The 14806-nt window shown below is 38.2% G+C and overlaps 1 protein-coding gene and 1 pseudogene across 1 annotated transcript; both read left to right on the forward strand.

The window, feature by feature from the left end:
* The first annotated feature begins 409 nt into the window (after window positions 1-409).
* On the forward strand, window positions 410-6737 carry LOC120610916 (putative gustatory receptor clone PTE01; annotated as a pseudogene).
* A 6693-nt stretch (window positions 6738-13430) lies between these two features.
* On the forward strand, window positions 13431-14320 carry LOC120610917 (olfactory receptor 18-like). Its single transcript, XM_039873284.1, has one exon. It carries the CDS (start codon window positions 13490-13492, stop codon window positions 14318-14320), a length of 831 nt encoding a protein of 276 aa, XP_039729218.1. The 5' UTR covers window positions 13431-13489.
* Window positions 14321-14806: the final 486 nt, after the last annotated feature.

Below are 14806 nucleotides of genomic sequence, written 5' to 3' on the forward strand. Positions count from 1 at the left end.
TATACTGCATTTGGATAAGATAATGTCCTCTTGACTGCTTCTTAACATCTTTTAATTATGATGATTTTTTTTCTTAAAGAGAGAAAAACATTTCTTCTTCCATATTTTCCTTCAAAAGTATAAGTGTAATGTGTTCATGGATTTGTCTTCTCAGAATGATCTTTCTTTAATAGTCTTTGACCCAGTGTGTCTAATGTGGGCATATATAAAAACAGGTGAATAGCCCAGAGATCAATAAGGAAAGAGATGTAAAAAGAATTCACAGTTGAGAAATGTTGTCGAAGGTAGTGGGGGTGTATGGTCCTCAAGTGTAAATACTTCATCTGTTAAATCCAAAATATGGATACTTAGCTGGATGCCTTTATATTTGTTTTATTCATACAACACTCTCTTATTTTTTTTTCTCAAAATGTGTCCCATCTGCATGGAACCATGCAATCTGACAGGTAACTCAAAATTCTTCCTCTTGAGACTCTCAGATGGTCCAGAAGGGCAGCCTCTTCTGTTCGGGCTTTTCTTATCCATGTACCTGGTGGCTGCTCAGAAACCTACTCACCATTCTGAATGTCATCTTTGACTCCCACCTCCATACCCCTATGTACTTCTTCCATCCAATTAGTCCTTGGCTGACATCAACTTCAGCACAAATACAGTCCCCAAGATCTTGGTGAATCTGCAGATATACAGCAAATCCATCATCTGTGCAGGTTGCCTAACTCAGGTTACCTTTCTTCTCTTTTACATGTTTGGACAGCATACTCCTGGCCCTGATGACCTATGACTACTTGATGATCACTTGTCAAAACCTACACTATCTGGTAATAATGAACCTGTGCCTCTGTGTCTTGTTGGTTTTGCTGTCATTTTTCATCAGCTTTTGAACTCAGACCTGTAGAATTTGATGATGTCACAGCTTACCTTCTGTGCAGATGTGGAAAGCCCTCATTTCTTTTGTAACCCTCCTCAACTCCTCAAGCTTGCCTGTAATGATAATTCCACCAATAACATGTTATCCTATTTTATTTGTGTCATCTTTGGTGGTGTGCCACTCTCAGGGATCTTTTTCTCTTACTATAAAATCATTTCCTCCATTCTGAGAGTCTCATCACCAGGTGAAAAATATAAAACATTTTTTACCTGTGGTTCTCGCCTGTCAGTTGTTTGCTTACTTTATGGAACAGGCCTTGGGTTATATCGGAATTCAGCTGCCTCATCTTTCCTGAAGAAGGATGCAGTGGTCTTGGTGATGTACACCATAGTTACCCCATGCTGCGTCTTTCATTTACAGTCAGAGACTGCTAGAGTGCACTCTGGAGGATTATCAAAAGAAATAGCCTAATCTCAATAACTGTGCCATCTTTTTTAGTTCATAGAACTGGAAAAGCAGCAAAATCAAACATGTGCTACAAGGAATTTCTGACTTTGCAGTCACATGGTGAATATATACCTATATGGCTTTCTACTTTCTGTTTACTCAGGTTTCTCTTGTTGTATAGCTGTATTGGAGTTGGGAGATAATTTTGGACTCTCCACTTAGGTCATAGCCACTCCAAGATTATGTGTAGTACATCAGTACACTCTTCTCACTTACCTAATGCATTATTCAGGACTTGGTAAAAAGCAGTCTTGCTTTTATCACTATAGGGCTAATCACTAATTTCTATGTATACCCACTTTAGAGACATTGGATCAAAGAATATAAAGTAATTATAGCTCTCTTTCCTTTATTTTTTTCTAGTTTTCTCATGATTTTTCTCTGTTCTCAAGGAGGCTCTAAATCCTACTTTAAGAACCAATAAATTCATAATTTTGTTCCTTGTTGGTGAGATTCTTGATTAAATAGGATGACTGTTGAATTCCCTGTCTAAGCCAGGGTGTTTTGAAATTGAAATGGAACAGTATTAATACTGAGTTTGAAGAAATAGTTGTCAATTGTAACTTTCCAAGGAAAACTGGGATGTACCATTCCCAACCAAAGGGGATCCTCAATGTTTTAAAAAATTCTCCTTCCCATTTCAACATCTCCCCAGTCAATTAAGTAGTCAGACTTAAAAGGATAAATACTGTATTATTCCACTTATATGAGGCACCTAAAGTAGTCAAATTTATAGAGATATAAAGTAGAATAGTGGTTTCTATAAGCAGGGAAAAGAGGAAATACAGAGTTAGTGTTTAATGGGTAAATAATGTTACATTTTTGCAAGATAAAAGGAGTTCTGGAGATGAATGATGATAATGGTTGCTTAACATTGGGAATGTACTTAATAAAACTGAACTGTACCCTTAAAAATGGTTAAGATGACAATTTTTATTTTAGGCGAGGCAACGCTTGGTTGACCTCACAGATTGCAAGACCTCGTCAGCTTACAATTTCGTATTTTTTATTTTCATTTTTTTTAATGCCTACAGCACCTGGTCTTCCTACGTGGTCTCCCATCAAATTACTAAGCAGGCCTGACACTGTTTAGCTTCAGAATCAGATGGGATCGGTCTTGTTCAGGGTGGCATCACCGTAGATTAGATGACAAATTTTATATTATTATTATTATTATTTTTTACCACAATGAGAAAGGTCTCCTGTTAGGAATGAGGAGCATGTTGCTCCAGATATGGGGTGTACCATTTAGTTCTCAGCATTAGACCCCATATATCTGCCTCAGCTGCCGAGAGCCAGCTAATCATAATCATGCCTCCTTCTGTGAAAGCCCATATCTAATGATATTTGGCTCCTTATCCCCAATTTCAGGTTCAATTATTATCTTAATTTTAAAGATGAGGAAACTGCCCAGTAGCATTTACGTTGTTCCATTTGCATTTTTCCTCAAATCGTGGTGTGAACTACCAAGATAATGAATCTGGATTACCTTCAGTGGCTGAAGTAAGAGAATTGCAATCCATGTATCAGAAAGGGTTGATATGAAAATATGTTAGCTAGGTAAGAAGTCTGGGTCTTAAAACTTACTGTAGGGCCTCCCTTGGTGCTAAACTCCTCAACTGCAAATAGGAGGCTTTATGACCAAAAAAATGAAACCACAGACATATGAAATGGTGCTCAACATAATGAACCGTCAGGAAAATATGAATCTTAATCATGAAAAACTTAATCGAGAAAAACTAAAAGCTTTTCCTGTAAGATCAGGAACAAAAAAAGAATACCTCCTTTCACTACTGTTATTCAAGATAATATTGGAAGTCCTAGCCAGACCAATGAGGCAAAAGAAAGAAATAAAAGGCAAACACATTGGAAATGAAGAAGTCACATTGTCACTTTTTGCAGACAGCATGATTTTTTATGTAGAAAACCCTAAAGACACTACCAAAGAAGTATTAGGAACAACAAACAAATACAGTAAAGTTGCAGAATACAAAATCAATGTACAAAAATCCATCGCATTGCTATACACTAACGATAAAATTTCAGAACAAAAAATGATAAAAAGATCAATTCCTTTTGCAACTGCAACAAAAAGAATACAATACCTAGGAATGAACTTAACAAGAGATGTTAAGGACCTATATACTGAAACTACAAGATATTATTAAAATGAATTGAAGATGTGGTACATATATACGGTGGAATATTATTACTCACCCATAAGAAAAGATGAAATACTGCCATTTGCAACAACATGGATAGATCTTGATAGTATCATGCTAAGCAAAATAAGTCAGACAGAGAAAGTTGAGAACCATACGATTTCACTCATATGTGGGATGTAAAACCAAAAGCAACAAAGGAAGAAAACAAACAAACAAAAACTCATGGACGCAGACAGCAGTTTAGTGGTTACCAGAAGGAAAGGGGGAGGGGAGAGGTCGATAAGGGTAAAGCGGGTCAATTATGTGGTGATGGAAGATTTGACCTTAGGTGGTGAACACAAATGCAATATACAGATGATGTATTATTGAATTGTACACTTGAAACCTATATGTTTATTAACCAGTGTCATCCTAATCAATTTAATTCAAAATGTAAAATAAAAAATCGAACTACCATAAGTCTAGCAATCCCATTTCTGCATATATGTATATGAAGAAAATGAAATCTGTATCTCAAAGAGGTATCTGCTCTTCCATGTTCATTGCAATATTATTCACAAGAGTAAAGATATGGAAATAACTAAAGTATCTTTTGACAGAAAAATGGATAAAGCAAATGTTTATCTATCATCTATCTATCTATCTATCTATCTATCTATCTATCTATCTATCTATTATCTATCTATCCATCTATCTATCTTTCTATCTATCATCTATCTAACTGTCATCTATTTATCATTTATCATCTATTTTTACCATCTATCTACATACACACATAATGAAACAGTTTTCGGTCACAAAAAGAAGGAAACACTGCCATTTGTGACAATATATATAAACTTGGAGAATATCATGTTTATAATATCATGAAATAAGTCAGGCTCAGAGAGACAAACACAGTATGATCTCATATGTGGAATCTCAGAAAAACTCTCTCATAGAATCAGAGAGTAGAACTGTGGTTGTAAGCGGCTGGGGTGGACGGAATGAAAACATGTTGGTTAGAGTACTATCACTCAGTTATAGGATGAATATTTCTGGAGATCTAAGGTACAGCATGGGGACTATAGTTAATAACACCGTATTGTATACTTGAAATCTGTTAAGAGATTAGATCATCTCAGGTGTTCTCAGCACACACACACACACGCACACACACACACACACAGTAACTATATAAAATGATGGATATATTGATTAACTTGATCGTGGTAATCTTTTCACAATATATATATGTATTAAATCATCACGTCGTACAATAAAAAATACTTCATGTTTTACCATATTTGTACATATATATAATTTTTGTTCATCAATCATACTTCAATAAGGCTTGGAAAAAGAAAAACAATGAAGTAGTTTTATCATTCCATTACAAAACAGTCCAAAAAAAGCAAAGAATCGTCCCAAACACCAGATATTTTACTAATATTGTATAGGATTGATAAAAATAACCCTGAATGACATAGGAAACTTCAAGTATTTCTCAAATTTCATTATTCTTTAATCATAAACAGATACTCTGCACACTAATGCCATCTTTGTAGTCATTGATGCTGTGTAATTATGTGCATTTAACTAAACCAGAGATAACAAAATCTGAAGTACACTAAAGCCAAGGATAGGAATTATATAAGAAATGACTTTCAAGGACAACTCTCATATGTGAGCACTTATTTCTACATAAATGGAAAAAGAAAACCAGAGTGATAAAACCTGTGAAGATAGCTATTACATAATATTATTTTCTGATTATGAACATTCAACTGAATTTAGAATCTAGATTACTCAGTCCTGCTTTGTATAGATTATTTAAGATATTTTAAATAGAGAAACTATCTAGCATTGCATTTGTATAAAATAAGATATTTTAAACTACTTCTTAATTTCTTTAAATTAGAACTTTTTTCCTTAAAGAGGGAAGGTTAGTATTTACTAAATATTTTTTTTTCCTAACAAAGGACGCTATATTTTCCAATAATCATGGATTTGTTATCTTGATTTTTCCTGTTCTTCTGATACTCCATTCAAGTTTCTCTAATGTAAGTGGGCATAAAAAGAGGTAAATAACACAGAAACAAATAAGAGAACAATTTTAAGAAGAAAGAATTTGTCATACTGAGAAATACTGCTCAAGGTACTGGGGTGTATGACCTCACAAGTCAATTGTTTGAATCCAAAATATTGACAAAATGCTGTGTGCTCATTTACTGATTTCCTTTTTCCAACCCTCTTTTCCTTTGCAAAAGGTGTCCAAAGTTACATAGAACCATGAAATCTTACATGTGTTTCAGAATTCTTCCTCATGGGACTCTCAGATGATAGGGAACTTTAGCCTCTGCTCTTTGGGCTCTTCCTGGCCATGGACCTGGTTGCCATATTGGGGAATCTGCTCATCAGCCTGACCATCAGTTTGGACTCCCACCTCCATACCCAATGTACTTCTTTCTCTCCAACCTTTCCATGGCTGACATCTGTTTTACCTCTACCACTGCCCCAAAGATGATCATGGACATCCAAACTCACAGCAGAGAAATCTCCTGTGGTGGCTGCCTGACCAGATGTCTTTTTTGATCCTTTCTGGATGTGTGGATAGTATGCTTCTGACTGTGAAGGACTATGACCGATTTGTGGCCATCTGCCACTCTCTGCACTACTCAGTCATCACTGATCCATGCCTCTGCTGCTTCTTAGTTTTGGTGTCATTTTTCATCAGCCTTTTGGACTCCCAGCTGCATAATTTGATAGTGTTACAACTTACGTGCTTCAAGAATGTAAAAATTGCTAATTTCTTCTGTGACCCTTCTCAACTCCTTCATCTTGCCTGCTTTGACACTTTCATTGTTAAGATAGTCATGTATTTTGTTGGCGCCATCTCTGGTTTTCTCCCTAACTCAGGAATTTCATTCTCTTACTATAAAATTGTTTCATTCATTCTGAGAGTTCCATCAGTAGGTGGGAAGTACAGAGCCTTCTCCATCTAGAGCGCTCACTTGTCATTTGTTTGCTTATTCTGTGGAACAGATATCGGAGTTTACTTTGGATCAGCATTGTTGCCTTCCCCCAAGAATAATGTGGTGGCCTCAGTCATGTGGATTGTAGTCACCCCCATGCTGAAACACTTCATTTATAGCCTGAAAAACAGAGACATTAAGAGTGCCCTAGGGAGGCTCCACAGCAAAACAGTCTGGTCCTAATATCCATGTAATTCTTTTTGGAGTGTGGTTAGAAAACCCAGCAAAACCAAACATGTAAACTGAATACTGTATTCTTGGTCACATTCATTTTAGGCTCATGGTTTTCATTCCACTCCAGGCTTCACACGTGTATGTCACTTCTTTTGATTTATCTTTCACTGAACTGGGAGAGTATCCTGGGATCCTTTGTACATCATGATGAATGCATGAGAGATTCTCCTCAACCACTCCGGTATGCAGGTGCAATGCATGACTCTCTTGTTATTTACTTAATTTCCACATCCTTTTCCACAGTTACTGCATATGTTCCATGTAAATTTTTCATTTGTAAAATCTGTTTATTCAGGTAATTTATAAAGATGCAGGTAATATCTGTGCATTTTATTGGAATCCCTTGGGGAGTTTTATAAATACAATGACTGGTTCTATTGGAGGAGGCCATCAAGAAGGTGTGACTTCCAGTTAACCCAAGAGCCTGACCTGGGGAATCAGAGTCTGCTTGCCCCTCCCCTGTCTTTGGAATGTTCATGCCACTTGCTTACCCTCCTCTAGAAGCTGGCCCAAATATATAGCCTTGAGGTTGTAATGTGTTGAGACTATCTGGATGTCATACATGACTGAATCCAGTTAAGGCCTCTTTTATACATTAATTTTAAATTTGGTGGCCAGATGTATAGATTATCTTGTGTTGCGGCTGCCCAAGACAAGCCTTGGATGTAAATTCTTTACCTTATGAAAACTGCCACCTACCAATCTGGAGTGATCTGTTTCACTCTTTGGTCTCTCTTTGGCCCTCTGTGCATGGGGACTAGTTTCAAATGTCACCCTAGAAGTTCCAGAGATTGCAAACCAACATGGTCTCCCTTGTTAAATATTGTCCATATATGCAGGGGTTTATTTCTAGGCTTTTGATTCTGTGCCATTGGTCTCTGTGTCTATATTGAATCCAGTCCTATGTCCTATTGTGGCTGATACTGGTAGTCTCTGCTCCTCTCCCTTGTTTTTAGCTGTGTGTTTATGTCTAAGCTTTGCCGTTCTCTGGGTTGGGTGAAGCAGAAACAGGTCTTTCCTGTACCCCCTAAAAGGCAGGGAAAGCTGTTTGCACACTCTACTCTCCCTTTCCCCATAAGGTAACGACTTTCTCTAGCTGGGGAGTTCTCTATTGGTGCTACGTAGTGCTGTCCTGGGTGGTGGAATGATGTGTGAAGCCGTTCTTTTTTTCCTTTGTGTGGTGATTCTCAGGTGTTTTGTTCCACTGCATTGCTGACGCTTCCTAAATGGACTGCTGAGCTCTCCTAGGGCTGTTTTTGTTCACGAGTGGCCATCGAATTGTTGAACTTTGAGGGAAAATAGAGGCTGGCATCTGCTACTCACTATCTTGGTTTTGTCACACTTCCTTCCTATCAGTTAATGACAAACCAGTAGCTAAATTCTGCATCCAGAGACCTCTGAGCCAGGACGACTGCGTGGCTAGGATGTAGCAGGTTGCAAAGTACTGTTATTCTCATACGAACTCGGTTTATAACTGAAAAAACTAAAAACTGAAAAGGGCCTCAAGCACAATTATTTAAACTTTAGAATTGGTGAACACAAAGTGAGCTAAAGAAAATACCTCCTGAGATAGGATGAGTTCTTCTTAATGAGCAGAAATCAGAAGCCCCTGGGGACGTTTGTTGAATTTAGGCACAGAATGGTTACGGATGGGTGTGATATGAAAAGAGGGATTCTGGTGATGAAAGAGAAACCATACTGGCTTTTTCTGACTGTATGTCCTGAAGGAACATGCGTGGGTCTGCAGAAACACCAAATTAGAGGCCATTTCTACTCATATCTTGGTTTATCTGCAGAGAAGTTTTCTGAGAAAATCGTGGTGTGATGGGTTGTGGACTATGTTGGGCAGCAGAGAGACATCTTCCAGTCCTGTGGTGCTTAGAGGCGATGTCCTGAGAGAGGGGGAGGACTGTGCGGTGTGCAAATTCTAAAATGCACCCAGTGTCTTCCGCCTCCTGTATCTTGACCCATCCTCTTGAGTGTGTCCTGGGCCTATTGACTTGCTTCCAATCATCACATGGCAAAACTGATGAGATGTCACTTCTGAGATTAGGGTACAAAAAGTCTTTGGCTTTCATATTCTTGGCTTTTGTTTCTCTGTCTCCTATCTGTTTGTTTAAATGGCATCCAATAGCCATGTGTGAGCTTCCCTGTGACAGAGAACTGAGGAAGGCCTCTGGTCAACAGCCCACAGGAACCCGTCTTTCCAAAATGAGTGGACTTGAAAACAGGTCTCTTCCCAGTCCAAATTTGAGAGGACTGCAGCCCTAGCTGACACCTTGAGTGTACTTGTTAGGTGCTCTGGTTTTTTAAAGAGAAGTAGGAAGTTATAAATAAATGTATAAAAGTCAGTAGTTTTCTAGTATATCCATAATATGTTAATTAGATGGGAAAGTCAGAACATGGGCTGTCATTTATATAAAGTAAACAAACAAACAAACTATAAAATATCCTTAAAAAAAGGAAACAGAAAGGTCCTTTTAGAGACAGAAATATTTTAGTAGCTGAGAAAATAGAAAGAGCTTCAGATTCTTGTTAAAGACCTAATTTTCCCTAATTTACAAAATAATAAATGGATTTGCACATGTTTAAGTCAAAAAGTCATAAATCGAAGAGAAAAATGATCTGCATTTTATGTTAAGATCCTTAAAAATGGAAGTCAGAAGCGAAGTGTACAGCTGAGCTTTCTCCTGGGAAAAAGGGCCCAGACCCTTCTATGCACATTCACTTTTCTCCTTTTCCTCTTGTGTTACTGTTAGGAGGTCCTCAGAGATTGGATGAACATGGGCCAATTTTGGTAATTATGAGCTCTGTGCATTGATCTCTCAAGGCCACTCAGGAGTAAATAATTAGCCAGTGCCTCCAGCCCTTCAGGCTGCCAGTCCCAGTTAAACTGCATACCTGTCTTTTTCTCCCAGAGTTGTCACCTGCATCAGGAGATCCATGCCTGAGTGTCTTCCTCCCAATCCTGAGGACAGGGCCTCCTCAGCCCTCATCATTCACCAGGCAGGAGAAGGCAGTGAAACTGAACTCCTAGGTCATGGTCAAGGAGAGATACAGCACAGAGCAGTAAGTGCCAAGGAAGATGGTGGGTGGAGGAGGTATTATGGAGAAACTTGTTTCCTTATAATCAAGACAGCAGGACAACTGAGATGGCCAGATTGGAGAACATTAGTATTGAAAGTTTCAGCTCAGAGGCTTATACATTTTATGTTATTTTTTTTTTTCTGTTGGAGATTTCAGAATTCTCATTTAGAATTCTGCTCTTTGCTGCTTCTATTCCTAGCTTCCAAAGTCATTGCTCATTCCTGAGCAGGAATCCCAAAATGATCACAAATGCTGATTGTGATCATGATGCGGATAAGGAGAGTAATCACAACGTTACAAATCTTTATTGAGGTTTTACTTGTCTCAGGCTCAGAGCTATGTGCTACGTAACTTTAATTTTAAATCTGCATGATACCCCATCGTTGGCATGCTCACATTATTATTTTACAATTGAGGAAAGGAGCACAGTATTCTTATTTAATTTAAAACCGATCCTTGGGTAAAAAAGAGTGAAATCAGGTGTGCATCTAAGCAGTGAGATCTATTCCCAGGATGCAAAGTGCAGGACAATGTCTTCCCATACAATTTAGGTTCATATGTCTATCAAGCCCTTGATATGTGGCTACTTCAAATGAGATGTGGTGTCAGCATAAAATACCAGATTTTTGAAGATGTACAAGAAAGGAATGCAAAAAATCTCAATTTTGTGTGAAATTATAATATTCTTGGTATAATGGGTTAAATAAAATGTTAAAACTGAAATAAACCAAAAACCAAGGAACCCGCTTCACCTTCCCTTTCCAGGTCGCTGTAAGCAAAATACCTGCAGGGAAGTGACTCAGTCTCTTCTTTCCTTCCTTCCTTCCTTCCTTCCTTCCTTCCTTCCTTCCTTCCTTCCCTTCCTTCCTTCCTTCCTTCCTTCCCTTCTTCCCTCCTCCCCTCCCTCCTCCCTCCCTCCCCTCTCCTTCCTTCCTTCCTTCCTTCTTTGTTTTCTTTCTTTCTTTCTTCTTTCTTTCTTTCTTTCTTTCTTTTGACAATGACAATAACAACAACAACAACAACAACAACAACAAACGCCATCACATTCATCATTTATCCACACTCATGCGAACATTTCGTACCGACTGTTACCATTAAACTAAACTATTCAGCTAAACCTACCATTCGGCCATTCATTCATGCCGGCTGTTTCCATTTCATTCGCGCAAGCAAAGCAACAACAACAACAACAACAACAACAACAACAACAACAACAACAACAACAACAACAGCTGCTGTATATATATATATCTTCCCTCCTCCTTCCCATCCATATCATCCACTCGTTTCATTCATTCATTTGTCATTATTCATTCTATTTCTTCATTCGTACATTATTCGATACAATTCATTTCATTTCCTTCCTTCTTTCTTTCTTTTCTTCCTTTCTTCTTTCCTGTTCCTTATCTTCTCTTATTTTAACATGGGATATACTTCAAGGGTGGTTCTCTCTATCCAGGTCATATTTATAAATTTCTTCCTCCAGAAAACCTCAAATCATTATCTTCAGGGTGAGGGAACTCCTTTATGATTGCTTTGTAGAGTTTATGTACCATGTGCTTAAATCAGATTGGAATTAAGCCCTTTCTTGTGTCACAGAAATGCCATGGATGTCATCCTAAAACCCTGAGGATCCAGATCTTTGTCAAGACAAAGCCATGGGTAATAGCAACAGCAGACATATTTAAAGGTCCTGGGAGCTCTCTGTGCTTACGAGTGCAGACCTAGCATGACACACATTAGCTGCATTTCCTTCTCCCTTCCTCTCTCCCAACCCCTCCCTTCCCTTTCCTTTCCTCAGTCTCTCTCTGTCTCTCTGTCTCCCTCTGTTTCTTTCTCTCTGTGTGTCTCTGTCTTTCTCTGTATTCTCTGTCTCTCTCTCACCACCCCCCACAATTCCCTTTAATGACTACTCTTTTGTGAGAACCACCACGATGGACCTATATTGCACACAGGGTAAATTCTTTCCCCTGAGCACCATAGGGGCCAATGCATAGTTGAAGAGCACACCAATCAGGAAATTCTTTCCCCTGACCCTATTGCCATTCATATCTTCATTCTAAGATACAGATAGGTCTGGGCCAAGACACAAGACCCATTAAAGAAAGATCTAACTGCTTCATTTTGTCTCTATTAGCTATGTAATTATAGAGACCTCTATGTGAGGGTGGTAAGATCTATAAGAAAGGATTGGAAAGACTCAACAAATGCAGCGCAATGCAGCACCGTCCAAAGTGCAAGCTAGCCATCATGCAGCAGAGCCAGAGCAAGAAAAGACACTTTGGATGCTGGCGGTCCTTGTCTCTGTACCCCACTCACCACAACAAGTGCAGTGAATGCTCTGCGGAATAGGATGAGCTCTCACCCCAAATATGGCTTGGGCATTGAGGCTGAAAATTCTACACATTGAAAAGGGTATAAAAAGTTTTATTCCTCATATGAATATCTCCCTTTGTGGAGGAAGCTTAGCAGCCCATCTAAGGTGGTCTGCAATGACATGAGAGGTCAAAGAAAGTGACTTTTTAAAAAATTGCGGTTAGGTTGTGGGTTTAGAGTGGGTTTAGAGAGTTCTTGCATATGCGAAGTTTGAACCTCTCATTGTCACCAAATGAGGAAGGAGACAGCCTTTTTAAAAATTGAGATATATTTGACATACAACATTATATTTCTTTCAGCTGTACAACATAATGATTTAGTATTTGTATATACTGCAAAATGATCATCACAAGCCTAGTTAAGATCTGTCACTATACATAGTTTCAAATTTTTTATTGTAATAAGAACTTTTAAGATCTACTCTCTTAGTAACTTTCGAATATGATATATAATATTATTAATTATAGTCACTATGCTTTATATTACACCCTCATGATATTTTTATTTTATAACTGGAGAACCCCGGCTTTCTTATCAGGTAGTTCAGATATTGGGCAGAAGAGGAAGAGGAAGAAGAGTGGTTTAAAAATTGGTTAGCCAAATATCATACACACACACACGAAAATAAAATCAGACACTTTATTACATAGCTCTTTTATATGTTTATAAATAGTCCAAATCAAGGAAATTAATTGCACTGCATTTGGATAAAATAAAATACGTTTAAATGCTTATTAGTGTCCTTTAATTAAAAAAAACTAATAAAGAACTTTCTTTTTTCTTAAGGGAGAAGGATATTTCTCATTTCTTTGCTTTCTTTAACAAGAGGGGACTGATAGGTTACAATGTTTATGGATTTTTAGATCTCTAAATAACTTTACTCCTCTAATTTCTCTAGTTCATTCTTTCCAAAGAGATGCATGTAGTAATAGGTTAATGGCGCAAATCCAATGCGATAAAGGTTCTCAGAAGAATGTTTGTCATAACTGAGAAATACTGCTGAAGGAGTATGGTCTTCTAGTGTGAATACTTTATATATGAATTGCTTAAACTCAAAATGTTGACTCACTGATGGATACTTGTATACTTGTTCCCTTTATACCAATTCTCATTTATCTTCCAAAAGGTGTCTGTGCTCTGTGGAACCACAGAACATAACAAGTGTCTTGAAATTTCTTCTCCTGGGACTCTCAGATGATCCAGAACTGCAGCCTCTAATTTTTGGCCTCTTCCTGTCCATGTACCTGGTCACCATGCTGGGGAATCTGCTCATCATCCTGGCTGTCAGCTCTGATTCCCACCTCCACACCCCCATGTACTTCTTCCTCTCCATCCTGTCCATGGCTGACATTGGTTTTAGTTCTTCCACCATCCCCAAGATGATTTTAGACATCCAAACTCACAGCGGAGTCATCTCCTATACCGGATGCCTGATTCAATTGTCTTTTTTTATTCTTTTTGGATGTCTGGACAGTACACTCCTCACTGTGATGGCCTATGACCGGTTTGTAGCTATTTGTTACCCTCTGCACTACCTGGTCATCATGAATCCCCGCCTCTGCAGCCTGCTGGTTCTAGTGTCCTTTTTGATCAGCCTTTTGGACTCTCAGCTGCACTGCTTGTTGATGTCACAACTTTCCTTTTGCACAAATGTGGAAATTCCTCACTTTTTCTGTGACCCTGCTCAACTCTTCAAGTTGGCCTGTAATGATACCTCCACCAAAAACATGTTAATCTATATTTTCAGTGTCATCTTTGGTGGAGTTACACTCTCAGGGATCGTTTTCTCTTACTATAAAATTGTTTCCTCCATTCTGAGAGTCCCATCATCAGGTGGGAAGTATAAAGCCTTTGTCACCTGTGGTTCTCACCTGTCAGCTGTCTGCTTATTTTATGGAACAGGCATTGGGTTGTACATCAGTTCGACTGCTTCACATTCTCCGAAGAAGGATGCTGTGGCCTCAGTGGTGTATACGGTTGTTATCCCCATGCTGAACCCCTTTATCTACAGTCTAAGGAACAGGGACATCAAGAGAGCCTTGCAGAGGCTCCTCAACAGAACAGCATAGTTTCAACACTCCCTTTCCCCATTTTTTGGTCTCTGGATTAGAAATTACTGCAAAACCAAACATTTGGAATAGGTAAACATACTTCTTTTGGCACACAATTTTTGTAGCTCATGGTTTTCATTTCTTTTGATCAATTATATCTGAAAGTTGCTTATTTTGGCACATCGTTGATGGGATTAAGGGGTTATTTTGTGATCCTATGTATGTCAAAATCACTGCACTATTGAGTTTAATTATAACTATGGATTCATATGTATTTGTCACCTATGATCCAGGCATCCTGCAGAAATTTACAATTTTCTTTTTATACATAACTATATATGATTCACAACCATTTTCACCATCCATGCCTATTTCAATAAAACTTTGGTTTTGTTCAAATTCAGACTGCCCAAGCAGTCTAAAATGTCTCAACACTCATACTTCCTTCTCCAATTCTTCTCGATACTCCTGCTATGTGGTCATTTGGGCTCCATAACAATTTCC

This window comes from Pteropus medius, unplaced genomic scaffold (assembly GCF_902729225.1).
Source record: "Pteropus medius unplaced genomic scaffold, Ma_sr-lr_union100, whole genome shotgun sequence".
NCBI classification, from domain to species: Eukaryota; Metazoa; Chordata; class Mammalia; order Chiroptera; family Pteropodidae; genus Pteropus; species Pteropus medius.